Genomic DNA, 26,896 nt, shown 5'->3' with positions numbered 1-26,896 from the left:
ACATAGGCCACGTGCGCCTATGTAAATGACATTCAAACCACAAATGTGGGGTATTACTCCAGACATTAGAGTGAGAACAATAATTCTAGCCCAGGCCCTCCTCTGTAATTTTAAATGGGTAACCTGTAAAATATTTTAAAGTGTCACCTATGGAGATTTTTAAGTATTGCAGTTTGCCACCATTCCATGAGTGTGTGCAATTTTAAAGCATGACATGTGAGGTATCTCTTTACTCAGCATAACATCATCTGTCACATTTTACTAACAAAAAAAAATTGGTCTAAATTTGCTGTTTTTTTAAATTATATTTCTGAAAGTGTTTTTTTAAACCCCCAAAAAATTGCATTAGAAAAATGCTGGGCAAATATTGCGTTACCTAAAAAGTTGCAATGACCGCCATTTTATTCCTTAGGGTTTCTGCTAAAAAAAATAAAAAAATTTGGGGATTCATTTTTTGTAATTTTCTAGCTAAAAAGTTGAGTTTTACATGTGAGAGAGGAGTGCTGGAATTCACATGGTATGGAAGTGATTAAGGTCCAACAATTGAAATAGTAGAAATTTGTGAACCAGCACACTCCCCTTGCATAAGAGGAATAAGTGGCATCGTAGTAGTGGCCAACCCATGCCTTCTTTAGCGTTAACACCCTGCTACTCAATAGATGTGTTTTCTGAGAATACAGATTTGTGGGCGGTGAGTCTTAAAGGAATCTAAGACTAAGAAACGTTGAAGGGAGTTCATCCCCCTAATGTTTCAGGAAATACAGTCAAGTGTAGGCATTCTATAGGGATAGAAGGGCTGTTGCCCAGGGGTCTGTACTTAAGCTAGGATCCAGACAGGCTGACTCGGTAGCCAAATGTAACATGAGGTTACCACTCCAACGGGCCACTGTGCTCAACTTGTACACGTGTATAGAACACTGACATAATCCACAAGAAAGGAAAAAAACAGTAACTGACAAGTACAATCAAACCAACCTCAATTAAGCATCCCATTCTCCCACCCATCCAGCCCCCTATCCCAATTGAGGTTAATTTAAGACCCCAAACAAAAAATGGCAGCAAGCTGAAAGGTACGGTTTCCACTAAAATCTTTAAAAGGCACACGTCTCGCAGGAAAAGCAAGGGGGCGGGCCCCTCTGCCAGAACACTCGTAGTTGTCAAATTTTTTTCAGTCATGGCCCTTTGACAGAAGCTGGCCTTTGTCGAAACCAGCTGCTGTACACATGGGCCGAATGCCACTGGGTTTCTATTGAACCCATGTGTACTGGGCACTACTATAAAACCATCCTGGTATAATGCCTTTTTGACCACTCTAAAGTGATTGTAAAGTTTTTTTTTTTTTCTATAAAGGTAACAAACATGTTATACTTACCTGCTCTATTGCAGTGGATTTGCATAGAGCAGCCCAGATCCTCCTCTTCAGTGACTCTTCTGTGCTCCTGGCTCTTCCACCCAAGCTGAGCTGCAGCTCTGTGTATCCATTCAGACACAGAGCTGCGGATTGGCCCCGTCCCTCTCTCTCATGATTGACTGTTTTTGACAGCAGCAGGAGCCAATGGAGCCGCTGCTATGTCTCAGCCAATCAGGACAGAGAGTCCCGCACGGCTGAAACACTCGTGGACATCGCTGGACAGAGATGGGCTCTGGTAAGTATGAGGGGGGCTGCTGCACACAGAAGGCTTTTTATCTTAATGCATAGAATGCATTGAGGTAAAAAAAATTCTGTCTTTACAACCCCTTTAACTGCAAACAAATTGTAAAGGTAGCTGCTAACACCCACTATGTTCTCACAATACTACATAAAACGAAATTAAGTAAATAGTGCTACACTACCACCGTATTTACGTATGTGATTTCTACTGTGTGATATGTTAAAACTATGTTGGTTGTAAATAAATGAAATCCACCAAAAGATATAGCAAAAATGATCAATATGTCACAATACAATATTGCTGTGATAAATAAACGTGATCAACCATTTGCAGTCTCTGTGTTTTAAAGCTTCATAATAAAAGTTTCTACCAAACGTTCAATCATAACCAGTACATGCGCATATGTATATATGTGTGTGTATATATATATATATATATATATATATTGTGGCAGCACGCAGGTAAAATCACCTGGTTGTATTCAGGATGGGAAATATGTGTGTCCTAGATTCAGGCTTTATGCAGACTTTTACAATTAGAGGGGAAGAGTTAATGAGCCCAGCTGTAGTAAGTGGGCTCATTAAGACCTCTACAAAAAAAAACAGCATGCATAGGGAGATGCTCCATCCTGGAACCAGTTTTGTGTGTATAGACTGGGGAGTCTGAGATCTGTTCTGTGCGGTGAGTTAACGCCTGTGTGGCAAACCCCTACAATAGAGACAGGGACTGGGGCAGCACAAGGCTGCACCCAGTTGTTAGACAGGGAGTCTACGTGTGTAGTTAGAGGTCAAGCTGACCAGGATTTATTTTCTTGTTTTATTTTGTTTGGCTGTTATATGTATCATTGCATGTAGCCTAAATAAACCGGATCTTTTGTTTTTTGCACCTACACCGCTGTCTGCTGTGCCTGACTTTGTGTTGTGAACCCATCCAGGGGGTCACACACACCCGCTACCGAGCTAACCCCCTCACAATATATATATATATATATATATATATATATATATATATATTTGTATGTGTGTGTAAATGTATATATTTATATCTCTCTTTTATATCTTCTTACATTTGCGTTTACATGTTAAAATCAGGTGACTATAGAACCTCTTTAAGATAATCTGAATTAGAGCCTTGCTTTTATGTCACATTATAGAAGTAAGTCTAAATACCATGACACCATGCAATGTCTTTTATATTTTATTTTTAGTTCTACTAATCCTAGTAAGACAGTGCACAGAGACTTCATCAGCCAATTGTGCTTACTGGGTCATAGATTTATGCTAATAATTGTTGCTCTCTAAGAATGCTGGGCTGATAAATGTCTTTTGCGTGTAATCAAGCTCAACTGAATTATGTTGTAAAAATGTGATCACTCTTAATTTAACTTGCCAAGCAAAGTGTAGTGTCGTCTCTGTGCAGTGTGTACACCGTGTTTTTGTGTAATGATAATGCTGAAGCATGGCCTTTTTTTTTTTTTTTTATCCTATTCACACTGCTAGTGCTTCAAGTAATGACAGTTCTAGCTGAGGGGATTTGACAGATGTGGCGCTTGAAACAAACCATTTCTGCTCATGCTCATCACTTCCTGCATTTTCTCTCTTCCAGAAGACAGAACTTCGCTGGGTCCTGGTTTGACGAAATTGATTTAACTACTGCTGAGCAGCTATGGAAGCAGGTTCTGACCTGCATGTCTACAGACCCTAGAAGCGTGGGATGGAGATCTGTGCCAGGACTGCCAGACTTCACTCATCAGGTGCCGTACTCTAAATAGACGTTGAGTGTGTTTTTATAGAGTCCCTTCAAGTCATGATATGCCTGGCAGTGTAACTCTGGCAACTTCGCTAACATGTGGAATGTTTCCTTGAGAAACATAACCCTGGAAGTCTTGACAGATATTTTGTGCAAGGTGTTCTATTTTCCTCCATCTCCTTCCTTCTCTACTGTTATACCTCTCATAAGAGAAATATGTAAGCCACAATTGTTGACCTTTTGAAAATGCTGCTTGTCTGGTTATGCCTGTATATAGTACTAATGATTAACAGATTGTTGGAAGCATGTAGTAAAGGAATGACAGAAGTTGAAAATAATTTTATTTTTTCTAATATAATATTACTATACTTGTTCCAGGTGAATGGCACAAAGTATTTTTTAAGTATCTGCATGAGAGCCAGGGAAATGGCATATATTAAAGAAGGAAGCAATTGTAACCCACATTTTCGTGGGTTATAGAGCTGCCTACAGGAGAAACCGTCCCTAGGCACAGAAAGAAATGTAGACCAGCCCTAGGGATTTATAACCCCTCTGACACCAGACAGGCTTCAGTTTAAATTAGAATCTTTAGAGGGATGGTATCCTTTTCTCAGTTTTTTTTCTTCTACTCAGTACTCAGCTGCAAAAGGTACATTAGATGTATCAGAGTTAGAATCTTTGCCATCCTTTAGGTGAAGAAGATACCCAGGACATAGCAGTTTTGCACAGATAGATGGAGGTGATCAGCTTGCTTATTGAGGCTTTCCATAACACATATAAACTGTAAGATACACCTGAGGTTACTCCAAGTGCAGTGTCTACTCTTGATTTATACAGGCCCAGGGGGGTTTTCCCCATCGTAATTTATTTGATAATTTCATCTACAAGGATTGGAGAGACTCCAAAAAATCCATCCCTATGACCAAGTGGCTTTCTGTTTTCACTGTCTAATAACAAGTGTTTTACACATGACCGACCAAAATTTGGGAAATAGCTGCAGCTTCTATTCATCGGTTATCTATTAAAACATGTTGTTTTAATAGATTGGTCCCTGGAAACTTACAGCAGAAAAAAGTCTCTTATGGGAGAAAAATATGAAATGGCTTGACATTGATATGGTTTTGAGACTCTTCTGAGATCAGTATTCATTGATTCATTTACAGATAAATTTGACCTGTGATTGAACTCCTAACCTACCTTTTACTGCCTTATAAACTGTATCAACCTGCTTCAAGCTGCTTTTGCATCCCCCCTTTTTTATGGGTATAGAAGCAGTTCTACCACAAAAAAACAAACAAAAAAAAAACCTGTCAAAACAGACCCAAAAACATCACACTATATATTTATTCTCAGGGTTTGGCTTACCTTAAATGACCCTTTTACTGTTGCCAGCTTGGGGGAGGGTCTCCTTTTCAGGTCATGTATACACATATACACATATCACACACTTTTACCTATTTCTGTTATCTGGATATTAAGGCAAGCTGTTTCACGAACATTCTCATACTGTACCCATTCATACCACAAAAATGTTCCCCAGATCTATTGCTACATGTGTGTTTTTAACGCATTGGGGATGTATTCCAGTGTGCTTTTGTTCTTTTATTTTTTATTTTTTTCATGTTTCCGGATGCATTCCAGAAGCTTTTGTTTTTCACTGAACTTGAGTCCAGTGCGTTTTTGATGCTCTTTACTGTGTTCCAGTACAGTTCCGTGCAGGAAAAAAGCAGCATGTTTTGTTTTTTTCTGGAATTTAAACACGCTAGGGTGCACTGCACTGGTGTGAGCTTTGCCATTGGAACCCATATTACCTAATTTTCATGTGTTTTTGATGCATTCAAAAAAGCACTGCATGTGGTGTAAGCTGGCCCTTAAGAAGTTGTGAGAGCTAAGTGGGAGGGTTTGCTTGCGTTTAGTCAAATGATCAGTCCCGGCGCTATAGTAAGAAACTGACAGGTAAAGCTGTGAGCCAGTCACATGAGCAGGAACTGCAATTTGGGGGGGTTTGTTATACGTGGTTGAAGGCAAAATTTGACTTTTTTGCTATTTGTGAAACAAAATTAGCTGGTTGCAGACGGGAAGGGACAGGTCAGAAAAGGTAATTTTTAATAAAAAATACAAAAAAAGATTTAATAGATGAAGTTGATCAAGGTAAAATGGTACCACATCCCAGAATATAAACTTTTAAAGATAGGGGAAAAGGAAAGAGGGGCTGGAGGGTAACCAACCCCCGGGACTTTTAAATCGGTACCAGATAGAGAAACAAGACAATCACTTACCAAAAAGGTAAAATCAATGAAATTTTATTAAGAGTACAAATACAAAAAATGCTTCCTAAAAAAAGAATATGGATATATGTAACAATTACTCAAGCACAAAAGATGGTACAGATTCACAGATCACCATACATATTACCAAACTTGTACAAAAGTATGCTGCATTTCACTCTACATGTTTTGCTCTCTAGAGCTTCCTCAGGATGTTGCAGCATATACAGTTACAGAAAAAACTGAAAGATAGAATAAATAAATAAATACACTGCCCAAGTACAGATGAAACATTTGAAACAGAAATTTCTATAATGGTTTAAGTATCTGCCTCAATCAAAATTACTGATCCCAACAGATACACAATTTTTAGATCAGATTATCAGATACAAGGACATAAGCTATGTCATGATCAGTAAACAATGACAGATATATATTAGTATGTGAAAGAATGTACACGGGGGACCAGCACATCAGGGACACTGGGTTGTAGTTAGGGTGGTATTTGGCAATTCTCACCGGAGTAAGTTATGATTTGTGTATGATGTGTCGCTGTATCAAGCACTCGGAGAGCCTAGGGGAAGCCGCCTTGATGTCTTCCATTATCTCACCCAAGTCTGATTCTTCTATGGGGCCTATATCCCCCTCCCATCTGGTTCTAGCCGTACCGGTAATCGCTGCTACTGAACAAAGTCTTAAGATATTACATATAGTTAATATCAGTTTGGAGGGGCCTGGACCTATGATCGCATCTACCAGGGATAGAGTTTGCAGGTTTGGGAAGTCGTCTGCAAATTGGGTTTGGAGAGCGTCTTAGCTGTGAAGATCGGAATAGCATATGGGGAGACCGCTCAAACTCGTCCTTTAGTGATTAGAAATTTCATATTCCGAAAGGAGTAAGTACTTGATATAGGAATAGTATCCCCTTAGAGGCCTAGATGTCAACATCCGGAATTAAAGTCCGTTCCCGTAGTTGGGGATTATGCCACAGGGGTGTGTGTGAGTGGAAGAAGTCAGCATCGATTATCTTGAACATAATCTCCTGTATGCGTTTATGGTGGGATAGTAGTAGGTTCCTTTTATTGGCAACCCCTTTACCTCCCTTGCCTCTAAATAGTACTTGCATGGGAGAATGTGTGCTATGGCCAGGCTTTTTGCATATTAGGGTTTGGTATCTGAGTCCATCTATTTTGTGGAGATGGTAGAAATGAGAGAGTTGGGCCGCTATATAATATGAGTGGAAGTCTGGGAGGATGGCTACTCCTAATGAAGTTGGGTTTTTGAGAGTGCACCATGCTAACTTTTGCCTGCTGGGTCCCCAAATGAAAGTGTTGAGAATACTATTGCTCATTTTAAAGGTTTTTAAAGGGATTAAAACCGGAGAGTGCCAAAGCATGTATAGGAACTTGGGCAGCAGGATCATTTTAGTAAAGTTCACCCTCCCCATTACCCCCAGTGGGAGTCGGGCTCAGAATTACATACGAGTTTTCCGAAAGGTGAACAGCGGTTCTATGTTATTAATGATATATTCTTGGGGCTCTCTAGTAATCTGTACTCCTAAGTATTGAATAGAGGACACCCTGTTCAATGGGAGGGAAACAGAGCATCTGGTTGGTGGAGAGAGGTCTAGGGGTAGAATTTTTGATTTGGACCAATTTATGCATAGTCCCTGAGTGTTTTACGAATTCCACGATGGTCTGGAGGGCAGTCTGCAGAGAAGGGCCAGTGTCCTCTAGGTAGAGGAGCATGTCATCTGTGTATAGGCTCACCATTTCCACTAGAGGGCCCAACTGAAGATCATGGATGTTCGAAATCATTCTAAGTGAAATGGCCAATGGTTCCACAGCAAGGGCGTATAGCAGTGGGGAAAGTGGGCATCCCTGCCGGGTCCCTCGCCCGAGGGAGAAGGGGTCCGAAGTCCAACTGTTCACTGCCACGCGAGTCTCCGGAGAAAATTAGAACAGCTGCACCCATTTGTTAAAATTAGGGCCAAGCCTGAAGCCTCTCAGGCACTCCCATAAATATCCCCACTCCACAGAATCAAACTCCTTAGCGGCGTCCGATGCTATCACTGCTCTGGTACCAACTGCCTCATGACAAGCATGGAGAGTCATGTGGAGGCAGCGTATATGCATGGCTGTGTTTTTCCCAGGCATCAATCCCGTTTGATCAGGATGGTGACCGGTTCTCTTTAGAAGGATTAATATTTTTATTAATGACAAATGGAACTGCAGTCAACAAAGAGTTATCATATTTTAACCACTTCAGCCCCAGAAGAATTTACCCCCTTCCCGACCAGAGCACTTTTTGCGATATGGCACTGCGTTGCTTTAACTGACAATTGTGCAGTCGTACGACGTGGCTCCCTTTTTTTCCTGACAAATAGAGCTTTCTTTTGGTGGTATTTGATCACCTCTGCGTTTTTTATTTTTTGCGCTATAAAAAAAAAAATGTTCCTCAGATTAGGCCGATACGTATTCTTCAACATATTTTTTTTTGCCTCTTAACCACTTGGGTACCGCGCTATTGCAAAATGACGGCAACAGCGCGGACCCACATTTCCGGGACTACGTCTATTGACGTCGTCCCGGATACGAGCGGCCTGCGCGCCCCCTGAGGGGCGCGCGCGGCGCGCTCTGTGATCGGCGAGTCCGTGAGACTTGCCTGATCACCGATCCGTGTAAGGGGTCGATCCCGACCCCTTATCACGTGATCAGCTGTCAGCCAATGACAGCTGATCATGTGATAAAACGGAGCCGGTAATCGGCTAGTATTCCTCCTCGCGCTGACAGCGCGAGGAGAAAAAAAAAGCCGATCGCCGGCGGCCGTGTTCGGGACATCAGTCCCGATCACGGCCAGCAATTTAAGCGGACACCTGCCCCCTGCCAGTGCCCACCTGCCACCCGCAGTGCCATCCTGAAATAAAGTAAGTGCCCCCCTGTCAGTGCCACCCAGCAGTGCCCATAGTGCCCACAGTGCCACCCAGCAGTGCCCACAGTGCCACCCAGCAGTGCCCACAGTGCCACCCACAGTGCCACCCAGCAGTGCCACCCACAGTGCCACCCAAAATCTGCCTCAAAGGTGCTGCACCCCAGTGCCGCCCATCAGTGCCCAGCAGTGCCGCCCATCAGTGCCCAGCAGTGCCGCCCATCAGTGCCCAGCAGTGCCACCTATCAGAGCCACCTATCAGTGCCACCTATCAGTGCCCATCAGTCCCATCTATCTGTGGTACCTATCAGTGCCCATCCGTGCCACCCATCCGTGCCACTTATCCGTGCCACCCATCCGTGCCATCTTTGCCCATCAGTGCCGCCTTATCTGTGCCCATCGGTGCCGCCTTATCTGTGCCTATTAGTGCCGCCTTAACTATGCCTATCAGTGCCCACCAGTGCAGCCCATCAGTGCCCACCAATGCAGCCCATCAGTGCCCACCAATGCAGCCCATCAGTGCCCACCAATGCAGCCTATCAGTGCCGCCTAATCAGCGCACTTCAATGAAGGAGAAAAATGACCCGTTTGCAAAATTTTATAACAAACTATTAAAACATGATTTTTTTTTTTTTTTTTTTTTGCATCTTTTTTTGTTTGTTTAGCAAAAAATAAAACTCCGAGCTGTAACTAAATACCACCAAAAGAAAGCTCTATTTGTGGGAAAAAAATGATAAAAATTTCATTTGGGTACAGTGTTGTATGACCGCGCAATTGTCATTCAAAGTGCATCAGCGCTGAAAGCTGAAAATTGGTCTGGGACTGAGGGGGGTTTAAGTGCCCAGTAAGCAAGTGGTTAAAGAGCAACGTACAGGTACGTTAATCTGCCTGTACGTGCCCTTCTACCGCAGTATATCTGCGAGAGGCTGTCGGGAAGCGGTTAAACGAATTGTAGGACAATTTCATGGAATAGATGGTGGAAGCCTCAACAAGCCAAAATGCTCTGTTGGATCTATTCATTTCAAACACAGAGCTTATTACAGATGTGCAAGTTGGACAACTTGGGTAATAGTAATCATGGTGTAATCACATTTGCCATAAGTTAAAGGAAAGTGAAGTATGTTGGTATGACCAGAACTGTTTTAACCACTTCACGCAAAATCACGTACATTATTTTGGGGAAGTGGTTGTATCAGGCAGGGCCGTCTTTAATGTAGGGCAAAAGGGGCAGCTGTCCAGGGTCCAGTCATTGTTTGGGGGCCCAAAACAGCTGCCCCTAGAGCCCGCGTTGCCAATACTTGCCAACTGTCACGGATTTCTGCCTGTCCCCCATGTTCCTACTCTGAAAATCAGAGCCGCTGTCGGGACAGTTTACAGCCATTGCTCATCTCAGTAGGGAGGGATTGCTGCTCCTCCTACTGGGCTTAATGATTGTAACTGTCTCCAATTTTCACTGCCCCCTGGGGTATATCTTCCTGATCCTCCCTGGTGTATACCCTCCTGACCCCAACTGGTATATACCCTCCTGATCCTCCATGAAGTATACACTCCTGACCCTCCGTGGTGTGTACCCTCCTGACCCTCCGTGGTGTGTACCCTCCTGACCCTCCGTGGTGTGTACCCTCCTGACCCTCCGTGGTGTGTACCCTCCTGACCCTCCGTGGTGTGTACCCTCCTGACCCTCTGTGGTGTGTACCCTCCTGACCCTCCTTGGTGTGTACCCTCCTGACCTTCCCTTTGGTATGCCTTCTCGACCCTCCCTGGTGTATAACCTCCTGACCCTCCCTGGTGTATGTTAACTGCTGCGGTTTGACCTTGCATGTTATTGCTAAGTCTGTAATCTGTGATATGTTTCTGGTGTGTCAGTATGGTACTCATTAGCGCTGTACAATTGTTAAAAAAATCATGATTTCGATTCAACCCCCCTTGACGAGCTCTATTGCAGTGTTTCCAGATTCTTTCATATAACAAGTGGAGAGACTTATCTGCTCACTCAGCTGTCAAAATAAAACATCCAGGCAGTCTGCCAAGTTTTTAACATGAAACATTGGGGGTTATTTACGAAAGGCAAATCCACTTTGCACTGCGAGTGCACTTGGAAGTGCAGTAGCTCTAAGGGGTAGATGTGAAATGAGTGGAAGCTCTGCTGATTTTACCATCCTTTCATGTGCTAGCTAAAATGCTGTTTATTTTCATTGCATGTCCCCCTCGGATCTACAGTGACTTTACTTCCAAGTGCACTTGCAGTGCAAAGTGGATTTTCCTTTAGTAAATAACCTCCATTGCAACTAACTCTTCCTTCTTAGATCAAAGGGCTAAACTTCTGTGTGTAAAGAAAAAAATCCAGGCCATCTGCCACGTTTTTAACAATGTGTAAAAATGCAGGAATTTTAACCACTTAAAGTCTAAATCTTTTTCTGACATTTTGTTTCTTAAGTTAAAATCAATAATGTTCTCTTATATTCACCGACCGACAGTTCCTCTCTGTAACTACATGGGTTGTATAGCCTGCCATTAGGAGAAACTAGGCAAAATTGTTACACAATACACAGAACTTTAATCCCGTCCCGGCGGGGGCAGGCCCCGTGCTATCAAACCTCCTCCAGCTGCTAGCAGCTTCAGTTTTTATTTTGCCTAGCAAGGAGAATGACCTAGGAAACCCTGTGGGCCTCTTGGTCCATATTTTTACTGCAGGTTTGCTGCTTTTTGCGCAAGATGAGAGATCCTGAGATCTTCTATCAACTGCTGGAAGGCTGGTTAATGATATCCTTGTAGTCTCCCCAGTCCGGCCATCGAGCGTGAGCAGGCCGCAGCTACGGCTCGGCAGGCCACGACATACCTCATGCTCCAGAGGTGGTCGGTGAGCTTCAATGCTCCGGGGTATACATATGACCAGGCTACTGATGTCTGGATCACAGTATACCGAAGCCAACAGCTACCCTGTAACTGCGCAGGTGTAGGTCTGTGATGGAATGTCTCCCAGCTCTTCAGGACTGGTAAGTACGGCTCTCCCTACCTCAGTGGGGTGAGCAGCTGGCCATTCCCTGGGGGGTAAATTCGGGGGCCACCTCACCTCCTTATCTTCTCTCCCAAGTCCCTATCAGCCCTCCCTTCCCTGTCTGCATGGGCTGCGGGCAGTGTATGTGTGTGTGTGTGGGGTCGCTGTTTCTCACCTGTGGGGGCTCTGTGCGGTTGCTAGTCAGTCCTGGTCCGAGTCTGGGGGTCCCAAAAAAGCAGTTTTTGTGGAGGTTGTCTGTCAGCGGGCAGCTCGTTATTATTTTTGCTCTCTTCACCGCATGGCGCCGTTCCGGCGGCCATCTTGGATTTGGGAAAGCTATAGATTCCCCTTGGGAGCTCCAGCAGCCATTTTCCTTTGGATTCCTATTGATTACATTGGCGGCCATTTTGTGAAAGCCTGAATGCTTTCTTCACCGCTGGCCTCTTGTGACAGCATGACCTGTGCTTTCTCTTGTTACTTCCTGTATCCACTGTGTGTGTGGGACACTGCATGGCTCTGTGCTGAATGCTGAAGCTGTTCTGCAGATCGTTGCTTCGCTGTTAGAGCTGCTGCTGCTAACACAGTTTTTTCTCCTCTCTGTATCTGGGAACCTCCTAGGGACTACAGGCACTATTGTTGGCATTCACAGAACGCCCCAGGGTGGTGAGTCTAGCGCTAAGTACCCCCCCCACGCTTCGGCAGCAGGAGGGTGGGACCTTCACTGTCCTAAGTCCCCTTGCAGGTGACAGACAGGATAGGGTCAGTATGGCTTCAGAAACTGTTTCTTCCTCCGAAATCCAGACTATAGCAAGCGGGTCACCTGCGGTTAGTGCGGTGCGCATGGACAGCCTGACGGCGTTCCTTGACTCTTATGTTGCTAAGATAGAGGCGACACGTGGCAGGAAAGGTGCATGTAAGAGGCCCCTGCCCCCCCTGTCCCCTGGGGAGAGCTCTGATGCAGACTCCGTCCTGCTGCGGCTGGAGACCCCTGCTCTGACCTATCAGACATGGCTGACCAGGACCATTCGGACAGTGAGGATGATTCCCCGTCTGGGTCCGGGCGCGACAAGGCGCTTCTGTGAGCACTTATCACAGCTGTGCGTGATACCCTGAAGATTCATGAGCAAGCGGATTTCTCTGCTGATATACCGGTCCCTTTTGGGTCCCACAAGCCAGCACGTTCACCTAAGGTGTTCCCGTATTTGACTTATTTTGACAAATTTATCTACAGGGAATGGGGTTGCCTGCAACGGACCTTTTCGTTTGCCAAAAACTTGGCGGTGCGTTACCCCTTTAAGGAAAGCCTTCTCAAAAAGTGGTCGGCTCCTCCGGTCGTGGACCCCCCAGTATCTAGGTTAAATAAAGTAATCACGATTCCAGTTCAGGGGACTCCTGCATTCAAGGATCCCACGGACAGGAAGGCCGAAGCAGTGGCTCGTTGCTTGTTTACGGTTGTGGGGTCAGCCGTGCGACCTGTACTGGTATCTGCACTAGTGTCGCAGACGCTGACTGAGTGGGCAAAACTCTTGCACCGCGAATTGGGAGAGCAGCATGCCTCCCCTGTCTGCGTGGAGCTAGCAGACCAACTAGTGCAAGGCCTTAAGTACGTTTGACGTGGCCCTGGATACTCTCCCTCTGCTATCCAGGGCCTCAGTGTCAGCCGTGGTGCTGAAGGCACCTTATTTGGCTGAAATGCTGGTCTGCTGACCAGGCATCCAAGAAAGCCCTGACGGATCTTCCCTTCCTTGGCGAATGGCTTGTTGGATGACATTATTAAAAACGCCATGGGTGGTATGAGTACACTACTCCCACAGGCCAGGAAGGCTAGGAGCCACGCCGCAGGCAAGGGCCCTCCTTTTCCGCTCACAAGAGGCTTTTTCGTCCGCCGGGTGCTTCAGCAAAACGACCCCAGCCCGGCAGGACATCCACGGACGGTCAGAAGCGTCCCTGGAACCGCAAGCCTAACAAGCCTGCGAACAAAAGTGCTACCGCATGAAGGTTTGCCTCCACCCGTGTCTCGGGATGGTGGGCCGTCTTCGGGAGTGTGCAGCCCGTTGTTATCAGACCAATGGGTCTGCGATCTGATTCTTCCCCTCCAGCATACTCACGTCCCCGGTTCGCTGAGAGGCCCTGCTAGGGGCAGTAAGGGACTTACTGAGTCGGGGGGGTGATTGTACCAGTTCCGGACTCGGAACGCTTCCAGGGGTTCTACTCAAATCTGTTTGTGGTTCCCAAGAAGGAAGGGGTACGTCCAATCTTGGACTTAAAAGCCCTCAATCACTTTTTAAAAGTGCAGAGGTTCAGAATGGAATCAGTTCGCTCAGTAGTCGCTGCACTCCATCAAGGGGGCTTCCTGGCGTCTTTGGACATCCAGGATGCGTACCTGCACATACCCATATGCCTTCGGCATAAAAAATTTCTGCTTTTGGCAGTCAGGGAAGCCCATTACCAGTTTGTGGCTCTTCCCTTTGGGCTGGCATCAACCCCCCCGAGTCTTTACCAAAGTACTGGCTCCAGTATTGGCGTTGCTGCGACAACGCGGGATCGCGATCATGGGTTACCTAGATGATCTCCTCCTGAGAGCTTCTTCCGCCTCAGAATTAGAGGAGGATGTGGCGATCACCATGCGGACCCTGCAAGAATTTGGATGGCTGTTGAACCTAAAGAAGTCGGTGGTTGTACCAACTCAGCGTCTGGAGTACCTGGGTTTACTATTGGACTTCAGGGAAGCAAGGGTTTTTCTCCCCTCAGACAAATTGCTGACTCTGATCTGCGGTCAATCTACTGATGAACCACAAGTGGTCGTCGCTCCATTTCCACAACAGAATCCTGCATAAAGAGATATTGGCAAAATGGGACAAATCTCCATTGTCCCTGGATCGGCAGATCCAGGTGAGCCAACCAGTCAGGGACTCCCTGATCTGGTGGTTGATCCCCCCGGTGATTCAGTCCGGAAAATCGTTCCTTCCTCTAAAATGGTCACTACGGATGCCAGTCTGTCCGGCTGGGGTGGAGTGATGGGGATTCAGTCGACTCAGGGCCTCTGGTCGACTGAAGAATCCAAGTTGCCGATCAATCTGCTTGAATTGACAGCGATCAGGCTGTGCCTCCACACGTGGTCGACGTGTCTTCAGCGGCGTCCGACCAGGATACAGTCAGACAACGCCACAGCTGTGGCATACATAAATCACCAAGGGGGAACAAGAAGTTCCGCCGCTGCTCGGGAGGTCGCTCACATACTTCGGTGGGCAGAGAGACACGTTCCGGCCCTGTCAGCCATTTACATCCCGGTGGTGGAAAATTAGCAGGCGGACTATCTGAGTCGACAGATGCTGGACCCAGGAGATTGGGAGTTGCATCCGGAGGTGTTCAGGCTGCTGTGCCTGAAATGGGGCACACCAGATGTGGATCTATTGGCCTCCCGGCGCAATCGGAAGGTCCAGAGATTCGTGTCCAGGACAAGAGATTCATGGGTAGACGCGCTGGTGGCTCCGTGGGATCAGTACCAGCTGATCTACGCCTTTCCTTCGCTGAAACTGTTGCCACGTCTGCTTTGCAGAGTGGAAGCCGAGGGGATTCTGGTAATCCTGCCCCAGATTGGCCTCAGCGGGCCTGGTATGCAGACCTGGTGCGCCTGGTGGCAGACGCTCCCTGGCGGCTTCCGTTGCAAGAGGACCTCCTACCTCAAGGTCCAATCTTTCACCCTGCTTTACCATCGCTGGCTTTAACGGCCTGGCTGTTGAAAGCCAGGTATTGAGGAACCGGGGTCTCTCGGACTCAGTGATTCCGACTATGCTGAGGGCACGGAAATCTTCTTCCAGGAAGATATACCATCGTACTTGGAAGGCCTATATCTCCATGTGTGAGGAGAAAGGGTGGCATCCACGCTCCTTCTCTATTTCCAGGATCCTGCTGTTTCTTCAGCAAGGTGTAGACCCAGAGGTTGGCGTTGAGCACCGTCAAGGGGCAAATTTCAGCTTTGGCTGTCTTTTTTTTCAGTGACCCTGAGCGTCTCACTCACCAGTGAGTACTTTTGTTGAGGGGGTGCGCCATGTAGTCCCTCCGGTGCGTCCACCGTTACCCCCATGGGATTTGAACCTGGTGTTGTCAGCGCTTCAGAAGCAGCCGTTTGAGAAAATCAGGGAGATTCTTCTGTTGACCCTTTCACAGAAGGTGGTCTTTCTAGTGGCAATTACATCGGCCAGGAGGGTTTCGGAACTGGCGGCATTGTCCTGCAAGTCAACTTATCTGGACATCCACAGGAATAAGGTGGTGTTGCGCCCGCAACAGTCCTTTCTACCGAAAGTGGTCTCGGCATTTCATATCAATGAGGACATTGTATTACCATCGTTGTGTCCTAAGCCCGAAGCACCCCAAAGAGGTGGCCCTTCACGCTCTCGATCTGGTTAGGGCTCTGAAGGTGTTCTTGTCTGTCGCGGCTTCCTTTCGGAAGTCAGATTCACTGTTTGTTTCGGTGGCTGGTTCAAAGAAGGGTATGGCGGTCTCGTCGGCCACCATTTCCAGGTGGATCAGACAGATTGTAGTCCAAGCCTACGCTTTGAAGGGGCAGGTGCCTCCCTTTCCAATCACGGCCCACTCTGCAAGAGCAATCGGAACTTCTTGGGCCTTCCGACACCAAGCGTCTGTCGCTCAGGTGTGTAAGAAGGCGACCTGGTCGTCTGTCCATATGTTTACCAAGTTTTACAAGGTAGACGTCAGTGCATCGGTTTTTCGATAAAAACACAGTACTGTTTCGTATTGCACTGTTGCATTACTTCCACAAGGTTGCGGTCTGGGGGATCACTCCTGTTGAGGATGCCTGGTTTTGTGGTGGAGTTTCCACACGTTGCTGTTTATTTATTTATTTATTTAGTTATTTATTTTTTGTGGGTTTAGTTTCACTAGTTCCCACTTGCCATTGTGGATGAAGTTTTTAATGCTATTTTTCCCACCCCTCGTTTGGCACTGCTTGGGGACGTCCCATGTAGTTACAGAGAGGAGCTGTGTTAGTCGGTGAATATAAGAGAAAATTGGATTTTTGTACTCACCGTAAAATCCTTTTCTCTGTAATTTACCAACCGACACAGCACCCACCCCTCCTTTTTCTACGTTATACTGCTTGTTGACATACTGAAGCTGCTAGCAGCAGGACGACGGTTGATGGCACGGCTCCCCCCCCCCGTGCGGTATTAAATTTCTGTGTATTGTGAAACAATTTTGCCTAGTTTCTCATAATGGCAGGATATACAACCCATGTAGTTACAGAGAGGAGCTGTGTCGGTCGGTGAATTACAGAGAAAAGGATTTTACGGTGAGTACAAAAATCCTATTTTTGCTAGAAAATTACTTGGAACCCCCAAACGTATATATTTTTAGCAGAGACCCTAGGGAATAAAATGGCAATTGCTACAATGTTTTATGTCGCACTTTATTTGCCCAGCGGTCTTTCAAACGCAATTTTATGGGAAAAAAATACACTTCAATGTATAATAATAATAATTAAAAAAAAGAAACAGTAAAGTTGGCCCAAATTTTTTTGTTTCAATGTGAAAGATGATGTTACACCTCGAGAATCGTGATCTATCCCCTAAGCAAAAATTCACGATGCTCATTTTAGCCAGTATCATGCAGCTCTAGTACTCATTCTTTGTCGGCGGACATGTTTCTGGTGTGTCAGTGAGGGGTAATGATGTTCAGTAACCTCTATCAGCCAATTGGTGAGCAGTAACGATGTGCTGTAACCTCTAGCAACCAATCATTGAGCAGTAATAATGCACAGTAACCTTTAGCAACCAATTAGTGAGCAGTAAGCATGTGCAATTGCCCTTTAGCAACCAATCCGTGAGAATGGATGTCTACGTGTTCGTTTTTTTGTGACATTTGCATGGATGAAATGGGGGGGGGGGGGGGGGGTTCCAAGAAAATGTTTGCCCATGTCCAGTCAAGGCAGCCCTGGTACCGGGGTGAGGCATCACCCGGTACAGTTTTTGTGTGTGAATGGTTGATGCGATGAACAACTGATGCGGCTAAACAACCACTCAGCTGGTATCGCAAGCAGCGGGAGGGGACGTCCCGCCTCTGCCCCCTTGTCTCCTGAAGTGCCCGCAAATGTAAACCGTATTCAAATCACACATGTGAGGTATCACCACGATCGCTGGAGCGAGAGCAATAATTCTAGTAAAATACCTCCTGTGTAACTCTAAACAGGTAACGGTTAAAAATGTTTAAAGCATCACCCATGGGTATTTCTAAGTAAGGTAGTTTGTTACCACTCCACGAGTGCGAGCAATATATATATATATATATATATATATATATATATATAATAAAATGTGTGTGTATATGTTTGGGGGTTCTAAGTAATTTTCTAGCAAAAAATACTGATTTTAACTTGTAAACAAAAAGTGTCAGAAATAGGCTTGGTCTTGAAGTGGTTGAAAAGCTAAATTCAATAAGCAGCAATTCCTACTGCATGATACTAAGTGGGACCAAATACTTGCAACAAAGGGCACATAAGATGAGTTAGATAAAGATAAATCTAACATGTGAATTTGTCATTGTAATATATTGGGAACAAGCATAAGGGAACATTAAAACCTTTAAGGCTAAATTCTAATGTAAAATAAAAAAACTGGCTTTTAAAAAGTACAAATTAGAGGGATACCCTCCAGGATTCCAAAAAATGCAGCAAGAAATACAAGGAGGCAATCGGGCTGATAAACTACAATATGAGAAACACGCTACAATAAGTAAAATAAATCCCCAACATGTCTTCACATATATCAGTAGTAAAGAGCAGATAGGCCTCATAACAGATTAACAGGGGAAGCTGTTCACAACTGACAGGGAAAGGCCATTTTTAAAAAATGAAAAAGATGGGGGTGATAGTCTTAACAGTAATCTAAATGTTTCACCACAGGTGCCTCTGGTTGCCTGGAAACCAGGTACCAAAGAGACTTGAAAAACTCAATGTGAACAAATCTAAAGTAAACATGGCTTACACTTGTGAATCATTTCAGAAATAGTTTCAGTTATAGCCAACTCACTATTTCTATTTGTTTCTCTTAAGTTTACCCATTTTTCAGAGAATATGATTGATAACACAACAACTTTAATTTCACTCATGGTTAGTGTTTGGCTGAAGCCATTTATTATCAATCAGCTGTGTTTACTCTTTTTAAATTATAGTGGCAACAGAAACTATCCAAATTACCCTGATAAAGTTTACATACCCCAGTTCTTAATACCGTGTATTGCCCCTTTTAACATCAATAACAGCTTGAGGTCTTTTGTGGTATATTTGGATGAGGCTCCTTATCTTAGATGGTAAAGCTGCCCATTCCTTTTGGCAACAAGCCTCCAGTTCCTGTAAATTTTTGGGCTGTCTTGCATGAACTCCACGTTTTGAGATATCCCCAGAGTGGCTCAATGATATTGACTCAGTCAGGAGACTGTGATTGCCACTTCAGAACCTTCACTTTATTTTGCTGTAGGCATTGACAGGTGGACTTGGCCTTTGTGTTTTGGATCATGTTGTCATGTTGGAATGTCCAAGCATGTCCCATGTGCAGCTTCCTGGTTGGCGACTGCAAATGTTCCTCCAGTATTTTTTGATAACCTACTGCATTCATCTTGCCCAAATTTCCTGTGCATTTTGTAGCTCACAAATCCCCCCCAAAACATCAGTGAACCACCTCAGTACCTTTCATCATAGGCCTTGTTGACTCACCTCCAAATGTAGCGTTTATAGTTGTTGCCAGCAAGCAAAATTTTGGTCTCATCACTCCAAATGACTTTGTGCCAGAAGGTTTGAGGCTTGTCTCTGTGCTGTTTGGCATATTGTAAGTGAAATACTTTGTGGCGTTTGCGTAGTAAATGTTCTGGTGACTCGACCATGCAGCCCATCTTTCTTCAAGCACCTCCTTATTGTGCATCTTGAAACAGCCACCTATGAATAAATGGTTGTGGAACAAATCATCTGAGTTTTCATTATTTCTTATGGGGAAATTTGCTTTGATATACAAGTCCTTTGGATTACAAGCATGCTTCTGGAACAAATTATGTTCACAATCCTAGGCTTTACTGTACAAGAAAACAGATCACAGGTGAGGATAGTTACCTTTTAACCTCTTCGCGCCCACCCTATAGCCGAATGACGGTCGTAGAGCAGGCGCTTTCGTCCGGGAGGTCATCCCTGGACATCCTGTTGTTTACTTCCGCAATGTGCGCCGCCGCGGGCGTGCATCGGGGAAGTTCTGTGTTTGCCGTGTCCCCCGGAGACAGGCAAACACAGATCGCTGTAAACGGCCAATCACAGCGGCCGTTTACAGCGCGATCAGCGTGTCCAATGTGAGATGATCTCATATGTAAACATATGAGATCATCTCTCAGCGCCGCTCTCCCTCCTCACACAGACAGAGTGTGAGAGGGGAGAGATGAACGGCTGCAGCGGCCATAAGTGTAAAAAAAATAAAAAAAAGTGCCATCCTGCCCCAGTGCCACCTGTTGTCAGTGCCATTTGTCCCCAGTGCCATCTGTCATCAGTGCCACGTATAAGTGCCATCTGTCATCAATGCCACATATCAGTGCCATTTGTCATCAGTGCCACCTGTCAGTGTCACGTGCCATCTGTTGTCAGTGTCACGTGTCATCAATGCCACTTATCAGTGCCACCTGTCATCGGTGTCACACGTCATCGGTGCCACGTATTAGTGCCATCTGTCATCGGTGCCACGTATTAGTGCCATCTGTCATCGGTGCCACGTATTAGTGCCATGTGTCATCAGTGCCACGTATAAGTGCCACGTGTCATCAGTGCCACATATTAGTGCCATCTGTCATCAGTGCCACGTATAAGTGTCGTCATTGCCACGTATCAGTGCCATATGTCATCAGTGTCACGTGTCATTGTCCTGGTGCTCCAGGGCCTTCAAAAGTGTAATAAGTAGTCAACAAGTTAGATGTGTAATTTATGCTCCTAGAACACGTGATGGTGCTCCCTGCATGTTGGGCCTCTCTATGTGGCCAGGCTGTGAAAAAGTCCCACACATGTGGTATTGTAATACTCAGGAGTAGTAGCAGAATTTTTTGTGGGGTGTCATTTGTGGTATACACATGCCATGTGAGAGAAATAACCTATTACACTGACAATTTTGTGGAAAAAAATAAAAAAAATGAAAAATCTTAATTTTGCAAAGAATTGTGGGAAAAAAATGACAACATCAAAAAGCTCACCATGCCTCTTACTAAATACCTTGGAATGTCTACTTTCCAAAAAGGGGTCATTTGGGGGGTATTTGTTCTTTCCTGACTTGTTCGGGTCACAAGAAGCGAGATAGGCCACCAGTACATCAGATGTGATCAATTTTGTGCGATTCGCACCACAGCTTGTAGACTCTCTAACTTTCACAAAGACCAAATAATATCCACTAATTTGGGTTATTTTTACCAAAGATATGTAGCAGTATAAATTGTGGCCAAAATTTATGAAGAATAATTAATAATTTGCATAATTCTGTCACAGAAACAAAGAAATATGCGTTTTTTTTCAAAATCTTCGGTCTTTTTTCTTTTATAGCGCAAAAAATAAAAACCCCAGAGGTGATCAAATACCACCAAAAGAAAGCTCTATTTGTGGGGAAAAAAAGAAAAAATTCATTTGGGTACAGTGTTACATGATTGAGTAATTGTCATTCAAAGTGTGAGAGCACCGAAAGCTGAAAATTGGTCTGGGCAGGAAGGGTGTTTAAGTGCCCAGTAAGCAAGTGGTTAATAGTTGGTCAAACTCCTTTGTGTCAACTTGTGTGGATGTTATCAGGCCAAAATCACCAGGGTATGTAAACTTTTGATTAGGATCATTTGGGTAGTTTCTGTTGCCATTATGATTTTAAAAAAGTAAACGCAGTTGATTGATAATAAATGGCTTCAGCCAAACGCTAACCATGAGTGAAAAATGTTTTTGTGTTGTCATTCATAATCTCTGAAAAATGGCCAAGAAATCATAAATTCTGCCAGGGTATGTAAACTTATGAGCACAACTGTATTTGGACACAGGCGCAATTGTCATACTTTTTGGTGCTGTATCCCACCATAATAGAAATTTTAGGAACTGAAACCATTTTTATACACAGCCCCCCCCCCCCTTTTTTCAGGGGAAAATTAATATAATCTTAAATAAAATGTTAATTTTTAATATTTCAGAATCCTTTACTGGCAATGACTGCCTGAAGTCTGAAACCCATGGACATTACCAAAGACTGGGTTACCTCCTTTCTGATGCATTGCCAGGGTCTAACTGCAGCTTTCTTCAGTTGTTCTTTGTGGGTTGTTTTGCCTTCAGCAAGTGAAATGCATTCTCAATTGGGTTAAGGTCAGGTGATTGATCCGGCTATTGCAGAATATTCCACTTCCTTTCCTTCAAAAGCTCCTGGGTTGCTTTTGCATTTTGTGTTTTGGATCATTGTCAATCTGTACTGTGAAGCGCCGTCCAATCAACTTTGCTGTATTTGGCTGAATCTGGGCTGACAGTATGTCTAAACACAAATTCATCCAGCTGCTTCTGTCTTCTGTCACATCATCCATAAATACCAATGACCCAGTGTCACTGGAAGCCATGCATGCCTCCACCATGTTTAACAAATGACGTGTGCTTTGGATCATGAGCTGTTCCAAGCCTTCTCCACTTTTTTTCTTCCCATCATTCTGATACAGATTAATCTTAGTTTCACCCGTCCAAATAATGCTTTTCCAGAACAGGTCTGGCTTTTTAATTTTAATTTTTTTTTGGCAAAGTCTAATCTGGCTTTTCTATTATTTAGGCTTATGAATGGTTTGAACCTTGTAGTGAACCCTTTGTATTTACTCTTGTGAAGTCTTCTCTTGATTGTAGACTTTGACAATGATACGCCCACCTCCTGGAGAGTGTCCTTCACTTGTCTGCATGTTGTGAATTTTTCTCAAAACGTCTTCTAGGACAGCCCATGAGATCTAGGGCTCCTCCTACAAGCACAGAAAACGCGTTACCCCCACCAGATAAAGGGCGGTCCTCCAGGCCCCGTGTCAGTTATTAGTGTTTCCTCTGGACGGGAGTAACATGTTCCTGGAACCTAGTCCCCTAGGTCTCATGAGCAGGGGTTCTGTAAGGCTATTTGGGGCATGTCACTAACCTTCTCTTCTGCCATAAGCAGCACACCGCTGGGGAGGTTGGTTGTGATGCTGTCTCCTGTGTCTCTGTGCTTGGAGGGGGCTATGACCATGGTGATGTCTACTCCCAAGCGCCGGTAGTCTCTATGAGAGGTGCAGTTTCCTCCCCTCACCCACAGCATGGCTGAGTGGTGTGAGGAGAAACGGGAAGCATCTGCGCTCCAAGCTAGCCCACAGGAAGTGCCGAGTGATAGGTCACTTCCGGGGCATATGACATCATCATCGAGTGCCGGAGACACTGGTTCCAGTATTTTTAAGCGGCGCAGATGGGAGATGCTGGTGCGCTTTGATGGAAAGCGGCCAGGCTGTGGAAAGCTAAACTGGGCAGGATGGACCAGTCTGCAGTTCCTGCCCAGGCAGTGGACACAGTGCCCAACATCAGCACCTCACAGGTAAGCCTGAAGTGTTTTGTTACTATCTTGCTATCCCTGTGAGTGTTCCCTCCCCCTCCTCTCTCTGTAGTATTGGGTTGTGGAGACACATTTCTTCCCTCCTGCAAGTGGTGTTTCGGAGTGCCAGGGTGGCTGAGAGTCTCATTTGGGGTCATTTATTTTTGTCTTACAGACCAAGACCCAGGAGAAAGCTCAAGCACAGCCACCTAAAAGGAAATATGCAGTGTGCGCAAACAAATTGAGCTCCTCTTGGAGCAAAGCGGTTTGTCGCAGCTGTATAGAAGGCCTCGTAAAGCTTCTGTCAGAGATGAGCTTGCGTCCACCTTTAGTTCCTTTTAGAATGCTTATTGACAAGCTCCAGACTCCAGCAAAGGGTCCGTCTTCACAGAAGATGACAGTCAGCACTTCGCAGCAGGCGGACAGTGAAGACTCTAAGGCTGAGGTCAGATCTACCCATTCCTCTCCAGAGGAATCTGGGTCAGAGATAGAGCCCGGGGATAGAGAATCCACTCGGAGCTTGAGATTTAAGTTATCTGTAGAAGATGTAGATGACTTATTGAAGGCCATCTATACTACCCTTGAGTTGAAAGAAGAGGAGGTTCAGCTATCCAAACATGATCTCATGTATAAGGGATTACATAAGAAAAAATCCAGAGTTTTTCCAGTCCATAGTTCATTGATTGATACTATCAAGCTGGAATGGGATAATCCTGAGAGAAAACCATTGTTCTCTAGTAACCTTAAAAGGAGGTTTAACATTATAAAAATGGATATACTGCCCAAGAATCTATACATATTTCAGACTATTCCAATACTCCCTTCAACTAATATTTTGAATCAACTACGCAAGGCCATAGGAAGTTTTAATTGGATGGTTAAGCCTGCTAGAATTAGCAGAGATACATTAATTATGTTAAAAAAGGAGGGAGGCTTGGCCCTCCCGGATCTATCGGCATACCTCAAAGCAGTATTTATAACTATAACTAGGATTGTGGACTGGTTCCACGGTGTGGGGTGTAAACAGTGGGTGAAACTTGAGGAGGAGGTCACAGCTATTAGTTTGAAAGCATTGCCATAGACAAGAAGAGAAAATCTGCCCCCCTGAGGAAGATATGCCTTTCCTGGTTGTATCTACATTGAAAGTATGGGATGGATTGCTGAGACGGGGGATAAGGTCATTGTATATAGGCCCAATGACTCCTCTTTTCGGCAACCCAGAATTTTTACCAGCATTAGAAATGAGGACCTTCCTGAAATGGCAGAGAAAAGGATACTAAGTTGGTAGAGATAATGGAAGAGAATAGACTCCCCCACTGGACACCCTGGATATGGAAAATGTTAAAAGGATACAGTATCGGCAGCTCCAAAAATATAGTCTATCTTTAACGAAAGAGGGCATAATAGACGGACCATTAACAGATCTTGAAAAAATATATATATATAAAAAAGAAACCAACACATACTCTGTCTAACATATATAAATATTTAATTTCAAAAAACAATGTGCAGGAGATAACATATATAAAAAAAATGGGAGGAAGAACTGGAGATTAATATCCCCAGAGTGAAATGGGGAAAAGGCAATTACACCAACACATTATCATTATCTAATAGACACCATGAAAAGAATTATAAAATATTAGCTAGATGGTATAGATGCCCAGTTGATATGCAATAAATAAGCCCAGAGAATGAAGAGGCACAATTGCACATATCTGGTACTACTGTTCTGGAGTCCAGATTTTCTGGGAAAAAATATATAAAATATATGCGGCCGTGACAGGAGTGCAGCTACAGCCGGATATATTAGTATCAGTATTGTCAATGATCCCAGGATCGGTGAAGAGTATAAATAAGGGTATTCTAAAACACTTTTTGACTGCAGCATGAACTATCATAGCCAGGAAGCTGAAAAGCCGGGTAGTACCTTCTCTAGAAGAATGGGAGTGTGAGATGTGTTCCCTGGAAGAGAGAATGGTGATGGAAAAAGAATTTAAAAAAACAACAATATGGAAAGAATTTAGTGCCTCACAGTTTTTGTGGAGGGAGATATAGGACAGAGGCCTAAGGGGAGTGTTTTCTCCCATCCCCCCCCCCCTTTTTTGTTAGTAAGGGGGTGAGGATGGGGTGAGATGGTGCGAGAGGCTAGATGAATGAGTGCGAAATATGGATATATTATAATATTAAGGATATTAAGGATATGGATTCAATAAGAAAATTTGATAATAGGCAAGAGGAATAGACCAATGATGTGATTGGGATAGCGGATTGTAATCCATAGATATGAAAAGTAAACATGTGGACCTGCAAATGTTGTATAAAAATTTGTAAAAAATGTTTTGTTAAATAAAGATTATATATAAAAAAACGTTTCCTTTTTGATGAGGACACTGCGCAGCCGTGGAATAAGAATCCCAAGCTAGACGCACCCTTTTCAAAGGTTTCAAAGAACTCGAACCTAGCGTTCAATGATATGGGTATGCTTAAGGATCCGATGGACAAGAGGGGAGATATCCTTCTCCACAGAGCCTGGGACTTTGCGGTTGGGAACCTCAAACCTGCTCTGGCCTCCATTTGTGTGGCCAGAAATCTGGAGGTGTGGTTGACCCAGATTCAGACACATCTGTTAGCAGGTACCTCCAGAGAGCAGATTTTGAAGTCTTTTCCTCTCCTCTTTCTGGCAGTGGGTTTTTTGGCGGATTCTTCAGCAGAGTCAGTGAGAATGTCGGTCAGGACTTTGGCTTTAGTGAACTCTGCCAGGAGAAACCTTAAGACCTGGTCAGGGGACTCAGCATCCAAGTTACACCTTTTGTGGGCTCCCCTTAACAGGCGATCACTTATTTGGCCCAAGGCTGCAGGAGGCACTGGAACGCACTGCCGACAGGAAGAAGTCTTTCCCAGAGAAAAAGAGAATCCCAGCAGCCAGGAAGTTTTTTTGTGGCCAAGGCAGGCAGCAGGGTCCTAAAGAAAAGGACAGCAGGCCAAAAAAACACTGGACAAGGGCAGAGGCAAAGTGGGGCTCCTGTTTAACCCTCCTCAACAGCCCGCCAAACCGCAGTGACTTGCGTTCCCTGGTGGGAGGAAGATTGAGGGCCTTCTTCCCACAGTGGGCAGCAGTTATTCAAGCCCCTTTATTCTGGACCTTGTGACCGATGGGTACAGGCTGGAATTCGCCCACCAACCACCAGAGCTGTTTTTGGTCATCTTTCCTCCCCAGGATCGTGAGAAAGTGAAGGCCCTGGGTCTCCAGATCGGAGACTTATTGGATCAGAAGGTCCTGATTCCTGTTACCCAGTCAGATCAAGGCAAGAGATTCTATTCCCATGTATTTGTTGTCAAAAAGCCGTCAGGGAAGTTTCGACTTATCCTGAATCTCTGAGCTTTAAACAAGTCAATCAGATACAAACATTTCCGTATGGAGACGGTTTTCACTATCAAAAGCCTACTCTACCCAAACTGCTACAGTACATGCCCACGTTGGACTGGAGGGATGCTTATCTTCACATCCACTCAGCCTTCCAAAAATATTTAAGATTAGCAGTGAAGATGAATACAGGGACCCGACACTTCCAGTTTCAAGCCCTCCCCTTTGGTCTTTCCTCAGCCCCACACATTTTCACAAAGGTGTTGGGGAAGCCCTAGCTCCACTCAGGCTGAAGGCGATAACTATTATCCCTTACTTAGACGACCTCCTGGTGGTAGCAGCGT

At 44.8% G+C, this 26,896-nt stretch overlaps 1 protein-coding gene across 1 annotated transcript in view; it reads left to right on the top strand.

Moving 5' to 3' along the window:
* Window positions 1–26,896, top strand: part of FAAP20 (FA core complex associated protein 20) — a 241,208-nt gene that overhangs the window by 157,389 nt on the left and 56,923 nt on the right. Inside the window, exon 3 of the mRNA XM_077457663.1 lies at window positions 3,258–3,405. Coding sequence (XP_077313789.1) covers window positions 3,258–3,405 — 148 coding nt within the window. The remainder of the gene's footprint in view (window positions 1–3,257; window positions 3,406–26,896) is intronic.

Source organism: Lithobates pipiens, unplaced genomic scaffold, assembly GCF_037356315.1.
Source record: "Lithobates pipiens isolate NorthernLeopardFrog02 unplaced genomic scaffold, aLitPip1_a1.2 Scaffold_27, whole genome shotgun sequence".
NCBI lineage: Eukaryota > Metazoa > Chordata > Amphibia > Anura > Ranidae > Lithobates > Lithobates pipiens.
Note: the sequence above shows the minus strand (reverse complement) of the source record. Positions and strands in the feature narration are given on the sequence as shown.